The sequence below is a fragment of the Halichoeres trimaculatus genome, unplaced genomic scaffold (assembly GCF_033239565.1).
Source record: "Halichoeres trimaculatus isolate MK-OKI-2021-1 unplaced genomic scaffold, fHalTri1.1 fHalTri1_scaffold_6, whole genome shotgun sequence".
In the NCBI taxonomy this organism is placed as follows: Eukaryota; Metazoa; Chordata; class Actinopteri; order Labriformes; family Labridae; genus Halichoeres; species Halichoeres trimaculatus.
This window is the reverse complement of record NW_027437184.1, coordinates 20,259,923-20,267,497: the sequence shown is the minus strand read 5'-3', so window position 1 is coordinate 20,267,497 and position 7,575 is coordinate 20,259,923. Positions and strand designations below refer to the sequence as shown.

Here is a 7,575-nt window from a genome sequence, read left to right as displayed (position 1 = left end):
AATGCTGAGAGGAACCCTGTTTGCCAGAAGTGTTGCAGATTTGGTTTCATTCATCTTTTTAGCCTCCAGGTGTGGAGCATGGTTCACTTTTCTCTTGCATTCCTGTGCTCAGGTGAGAGATGTAACTGCAGCTGTTTCCTCTTCCTGCAGGGTAACATCAATGGATGAGGGTGCAGTCCTGGTATGAAATTTGTCTTGTCCGTCCTCAGCTGGGAGAGCTCTCCCAAATGGCTCTTTGTTTTAGAGGTGATGCCGAAACCACAAGCCCATCTGGCCCCAGCTGGTTGTCAGCAATGCATCACTCTAATGAAATGGCAGCAGCACAGTGCTATCTGTCATGAGCAATCTGCCTCTGCTTACAGAATAAACGGAAATGAGAAAGAGGGATAATCAAACACAGAGGAAAACCGAGAGATGCACTATCTCTAGAGCAGGTGCAACTTTGTGTATTTGTGAGTATGTGTTTGTAAGTGCATGCTTTGGGGATGCACGATATTGGATTTTTTGCCGATATTTCATGTGCCGATATTTTACTACTCATTCAGCTGATTACCTATACTGATGTTTTTTTCCACAGACCTAATTCAAGAGGTCACCAACTTTCTCCTGTATTGGAAGAAGCATCAGTATCATAGTGCATACTCATATCACATTTTTATATATTTTTCACTTCTTGTACAAAATAAGAAAGATACTTACTACTCAAAACTGCGTATTAGTTTATGACAATAACTTTTTGACAAAATAAATAAATAAATAGATAAATTTAAAAAAAGTGCATCCTACCCAAATGTGTTGTATGATGCTCTCCCTGAGACAATCATAACATTACCCACATCCAGGGCAAATTTGGCCAATTTCACAATTGACAAAGTTAGTAAATATAACCTCTGTTCAAAGGGAACATGTGAGAAGTGGAACTGTAAGGCAACTAAATCTGGATTGAATGAAATGGTTAATCTTTGATAGTAAATGTGCCTAAATTAGTCAGCAACATGTACCTCACAGACTGCAGCTTACACTCAAATTTAACTTAATAACGGGAGCCAAATGTGACTACTCAATCAAAATTACAAAACGTGCGAAAACTATATGCAGCTTCAGTCCCTAATCAGAACTTAAATGAACAGGTGGGCTCCTTTAACACTGTACAATTCTATGAGTTACAAACACTGTGGAACAGAGAGATGCAAACAATGAAAAAATACAAAACACATTAGCAGCAGCTTAAGTTTATGGTGCAAAGGTGCTGGGCAAGTGTGCCGTAACATGTTATTTTATCTGTTTGTTGTATCTGAGGCATCTGCGTGTTGACAGATATCCAATATATATATATTTTGACCAATAGCGTACCGATGTTATCCTGCATCCCTAGTATGATAAGATGTGCACAGATACGGATTTTCTTTTTGAGACAACAGCCACAGCAGGCAACCTTTCCCTCAGTTTCTACCAGATCAAATAGCTAAGATGTCTTTTTTTTGTTGAACAAAGTTAAAATGTGTCATATCTATTGATGAGACAGAAACTGTGGCTGGTCTCACTCTTTTTATGGATTTGTTTTAACAGTGATTTGTATGTATCAAGTCTCAAACCGACTGAGGCTGTGATAGTGAGTGTGATAATAAAACAAGGTCAAGACTTCTGACTAGGAAGGTTGCTGATGATAATGATTGAAGCATCTCTGACTTTATCAAATCTTTCATACAGCTTCAGTGTTACCAGAAAAAATATTTCAATTGAGTTTAAAGCCGAAGCCAAAGAGAAATAATAACCATCTTAGTTTCAAAGTTTGTCTGGTTAAATCACTTTCATATGAATTAAAGGTGTTTTTCTTGGAATAAACAAACAGATAATAATAATAATAATAATAATAATAATAATAATAATAATAACAAAATAAAAAAGTTATTTTCATTGTTTCATTTAAGTTTATTTAAACTTTTAAAAAACATTAAAAGTTTTGAAAATGGGATCTGATTAACATGACATAACTCATGACATTTTCTTTTAGCTATCACTTTATGTGGGTTTATCTGAATTGGTGGTGATGGTCATACACTCTTTCAGGAAATGTATTTGATACACATGATACACATTACAATAATGAGCAAAGACAAAAAGCGCTAAAAGTGAATCTGGTAGGGGAGTGATAGGAGTTATAGTTGGCTGATGGATGGAGAAGCTGCAGCCTCGTGACCAAAAAGTTGCAAATTGGAATCTTTAATCCTTCTCAGCTTCACTGGAGCCACTCAGCAGCAGCAGCTAAAGGATGAAGAGGCCTCAGTCAATGCTTACTCCTTCAAGTTTCCTGACCTGCATCTCGAATTTAACACACACAGTTTTCACTGTGTCTTGAGATTTTGCTATGGGAGTTTGAGTTCACAAATTTTGTTGTGTATTGTACAAAGAATGAAGAGTAGTAAGATAAGTAAAATTTCCAAGATGAAAACTTCAAACATAGTTACAAAGGCTAGAAAACATGTGAAGCTTCCTTACCTATACCCCTTTTCCAGCTTCTCAGGGTGTTAGCCTCATGATCACCTCTAAATATATAATTTGTACTTCTTCAATATAAGATCAAATTAAACTGTGTTGGTACCTTGAGGGGTGAGCCAGTTATTGCAACAACACAGACACAGACAGACAGATAATAATGCAGTGAAATCAAATCAGAAAAAAGAATAAAAATAAATGTTGTGTTATATACATCCGTAACCTGGCCTATTCAACAGGAAAATGTCTTGTTCGAGTAATTCAAAGCGCAGTTGAAACACATCAGCCCATTATTAAAGAAGAGAAAGTCTGCCATCTGATGGACAACACAGAAGTTGCAGGCACTCCAGGCAAATGAGGAAAAAAAGCATGCTGTCTTCATTGTGCCGCTTCACGAACAACTCATGATTAACATCTACATCTATTCAGCTGTAATAGTTGTCATGATAAGGCAGGAGAGACGGCACCAATAGAGGAAGTGATGTCACAGGAGATCAAATTGCCAACCATGCTGCTGTGTCGAAAGGTTACACCTCAGTCTCATGAAATAAGGAATGTGTTTCTGTTTTTACCTGTGTGGTGCAGAAACTCCTCTGACCTGGGACAACATTGACAGTAAACAAGCAGCTCACAGCTATGTGAGATTAAAACTGACAAGCAGGCATGCAGCAGGAGTAGCATTGTTTTCATCCTTCCTCTGAACTACTCCTTATGAGTCACCATGGTTAAGTTGAGGAAGACAGAGAAGAGAGAAAACCTGTGCACATTCCAAATACAGTGAAATGTTTGATAGACCAGAGGCTCACTTTGTTAATGTAATGAGACAAATGTCAGGTAAATCTCTGAGCAGCTCGGAGTGATGGGAGCAAAAAGGAACAATTCTCCCGAGTTTCAAACATACAGATAGTGAAAATGATAATCCATCTGTTGCAAAGGGTAGTTTTAAGTTTGAGTTCAATCTGATTGTTTTTACTTAGGTTGTAAGCACGATCAAGTAACTTTTTTTTGTCTTTCATTGATAAAACAAGTCACAGCAGCTTCACTTAAACCGCCTCAGCAAAGAAAGACAGAGTAGATGTGTAGGCTACAATACAGAATGGTCTTAATCATCCCTCTGACATGCTGCTCTTTGAACTTAAACCTGTCCTGTCAGCACCTATTCAAAGTGTCATGACATTCTTGATCAGTAAGTCAGCACGAGTCCATACATCATGATGACATAAGTATCCACCAGGTTTTTGTTTGTCAGGAACTGACAACCAACCACCACACCCATTAAACTATACAGCTTTATAATCTGTGGTTAAAAAACAAACAAACAGATGTATGAGCTTGCTTTTTCAGGTACATAGTGAATGAACGACACTGTAAAGGTTGAAATCTATTAAAATTATAATTTTGTTATATTATATTTTACTAAAAGAAATTAATTCTGACCTGATCTTGAATGTATGTTACCCCTTGTTTACAGATGTGAATTTTTTAAACATCTTTGCGGCAGTGTGCGTGAGACTCCGGGCCAGAAGGTGGCGAGGTAGTCGATGTAAAACGGATCCTTCTCATAGCATTTTGAAAGATTAGATTAATATTGAACATGTATCGCATGAAACTAATTTTTAATTTAAATAAGAAATGCAAACTCCAGCGTGAAAAAAAGAAAACTTTTTTTGACTTACAGTTACATTTATTTGAATTGAGAAGTCTCAAAAGATTCGCGTCGCTGAACGTCATCGACGAGACGTGGCACGGTGTGCGTAATCAGACGCAGAGGTGACGTTCGAACGCAACAGCTGATTAGTTTATGAGGCAACTTGAAAAACCATTTCCTGTTGTGTTGACATCTGACATCTATTTAGCAACTTCTAGTACTACAATTGCTGTACGAGGCCGCTTTTTGCTACAACAAATGTACGTTTTTAGTAATTCTTGATGTGTAGGTCTTCGGTGGAAATGATTTCGTAACATAACGGTAAACTTTGCTTGGATTCTGATAATGGTGAGTATGCTTCCAGAGACAGATGGTTGTCTGATTTATATTTCAGAGCAACAGGAAACAAGTGTCATACTTTCATCTATGATGCTCTTAGTTTGCATGCTTGTTTTGGTACACGTTTTTCACTTGTTTGCTTGAGGTGGACATTGTAAAAACTAGTGTAACCATGGCAATTAAGTTTCTGACACGCGCAGTGTTAATGCACACAGAGGGATTAGTTTTCATCTCAGTAAATCTTCATTGCTTACCTTTAAATGTATTTGGTTTCTCAGTCATTGTTACAATTCATACACAGTAATGTTCCAAGATTAAAGTTAACAAAAAATAAAGTTTACCTTTTTTCTAGTGAGAGCTGTTATTAATGAGCAAATGGAATATATTGATTCCCCTAATATTTCTGATAATCTGAAATTTTTATTATTCGTTTTTGTAGCACACCTGCTTTATGATCTTCTTCATAAATGGTGTTAAAATCAAACAATCAGAAAAATTTTCGCCACTCTTTTTGAAAGTCTGCTTATTCCTTGATTAAAGATGAACTTCAGTACAAACACCTACTGTGACAGTCGCACTAGCAAAGACAATGTTCCACCTTCAGCCAAATCAGATGCGCCTACATCCCTGCGGACCAAGCAGCGGACCGTGCTTGGTGTGCTTTCACAAAATGAGCAGCGTGGTCCATCAAACAGCAAGGTAGGCACTTCTAGGGACAATGATGACATGAAAATTTACATCTCAGATTTATATGATGCTCATTTTTGGGCCATTTCACCTTGTAGGGAAGCCAGTTTTCCAAACACAGTTCAATCTCAGACAGCTCCCAGCTTGTCTTCCTCGGCGGTCCCTCCAGTTCCAGCTTCAATGTGTATGTCGAAGAGGCCTGTGAGGTTGTTCTGGCAACCTCTGGTGAAGAAGTAGTCTCAGACAGTTGTTATATAGATACAGAGAGTGAGGCTCTGCAGAATGAAGATGTGAGGCTTCTACTAGAGCTGAGTTCAAGTGAGTTTGCTAAACCTAAAAGAATCTTGAGTGCAGGACTTCTTCTCTTGCTTTTAACTCACCTGTTGTCGTCGCCTGTAGGTTCTTTTCAGGATGTTTCCATGCAGTCTGAGTTTGACCGATCCCTGATATCAGAAGAGGCGTTGTGTGTTTCCCAGTATGCACAGGACATTTACCAGCACCTGAGGGAGAGTGAAGTGCGAAATAACCCAAAAATGATTGCTTAGTTTTTTTTTTTAATTGTTTATGAGCAACATCAGGCATCATTGAGGGTTTACTGGAGAACTATCATGTGTTGTAATTGCTAGGTGAAGTTGAGGCCACAACCAGGATACTTAGACAAGCATCCAGAAATCACCAATGGCATGAGGGTCATTCTGGTGGACTGGCTGGTGGAAGTTGTTCAGGAATACAGACTTCGTTGTGAGACTCTGCACCTTGCTGTCACATATTTGGACCGCTTTCTGTCCTGCAAAGCATGCGTAAAACGGGGAAAACTGCAGCTGGTCGGCACGGCTGCACTGATGATCGCTGCGTGAGTAAATCTTTCAGGTTCCTAAGATCTAACCCTTTTTCTGCACAGCCAAGTCACTGATTTGCCACCACTTGTTTTGTGGATTGGCACTGAGAGCTCTATGTGGCTTGATTTTTTAGAAAATATGAGGAGATCTCGCCCCCGGAGCTGAGTGAGTTTGTGTACACCACTGACAGCACCTACACTCAGAAGCAGTTGGTCCGGATGGAGAAGGTTTTCCTCCAAGTTCTGGCTTTCAAGTTGGCTGCTCCGACTATAAACCAGTTCCTTTGCCTTTTTACGTCCATCCAGCCAGTGTGTGCAACCACAGAGAATCTTGCCCTGGTAAGCAAAACAGACAAATCATGTAACATTAGTTTTGTAAATTTACTCCCTGTCTATGAAGTAACAGTTCTTTAAATCTTTGGATTTATTTTAATGTTAAATGTGTTTTTTTTTTTTACTTCTAGTATGTAGCAGAGTTAAGCCTACTGGAAATGGATCCATTTTTAAAATATCGTCAATCAATAGTGGCAGCTGCAGCATATTGCTTAGCTGACTACACGGTGAACAGATCTCTATGGGTAAGTTCGTCAGAAACCTTTTTGATGGCCTTTTCTCTTTCAAGGGGACACTGTAACAATGAGGCCAAAACATGACTTGTACGTTGTTTGTTTCATCTTAGCCTAACTCGTTACGCTCCTTTACTGGTTATACCATGGCTGAAATCGTTCCTTGCCTGATTGAACTCCATAAACTGTACATCTGTGCAGAGATTCGCCCACAACAAGCAATCAGGGACAAGTATAAGAGTTCAAAGTAAGTTTTAATTTCATGTTAATGTAAATGCAACACTTTCGGACTACGTTACATAGCTTACAAAGAATCAGGCCTAACAGTTTTTTTTGTGTTGTTTATGCATCTGGGAAAAGGATTAACATCTCTAAATGCTATTGTAATCTGATCCCTCATCTCTTTATTCACAGGTATTGTCGTGTTTCATTAATCACTCCACCTGCTGCCATATCTGTCCCGTGAATCATCTCCCCACCCATATTCTTACTTTCCTGCCTGAGCCTAATTAATTTCAGACGAAGTAAACACAGCTGATTAAGCTGTCACTCCAAGGAGGACATACCACACTGCAGCCCTCTACATTACCTAGTGTTTTTTTCCCCTGTTTTTTTCTTTAGCAACAATACATTATTGAAAATACAGTGTCCTACACAACTTTAGGATCTGAATACCTACTGGTGTCTATGCAAAAAGGATTTTAATGATTATAGATCCTTAGCTGTAATCCCAACTTGAAAACCTCTGTCTGGAATAATGCTGTGTTGAACCTTGAATCACAACATCTTTTGTTGTGTTAAATATGTACAAACCCTTTTTTTCAGCCTCATGTGTATGTATTTGATCAACCACAAAGTGCCATGTAGGGAGACACTTGTCAGATGAGTTGGGGTAAAATTAAGAGAATAGGCTTATGTATTCATAGGTAATGTTTTTATTTATTGCAGTTCCACCCCAAATAAAGTTTTCATCATAACTTGATTTGCTATGGGTTTTATTT

The 7,575-nt window shown here is 38.5% G+C and overlaps 1 protein-coding gene across 1 annotated transcript; it reads left to right on the top strand.

Annotated features, from left to right (window-relative positions):
* The first annotated feature begins 4,309 nt into the window (after positions 1-4,309).
* ccna1 (cyclin A1) lies at positions 4,310-7,526 on the top strand. Its single transcript, XM_074672344.1, has 9 exons — positions 4,310-4,492; positions 5,024-5,182; positions 5,269-5,488; positions 5,570-5,685; positions 5,797-6,023; positions 6,143-6,347; positions 6,473-6,586; positions 6,688-6,821; positions 6,989-7,526. Exons 1-9 carry the CDS (start codon positions 4,490-4,492, stop codon positions 7,038-7,040), a joined length of 1,230 nt encoding a protein of 409 aa, XP_074528445.1. The 5' UTR covers positions 4,310-4,489; the 3' UTR covers positions 7,041-7,526.
* The last annotated feature ends 49 nt before the right edge of the window (positions 7,527-7,575 follow it).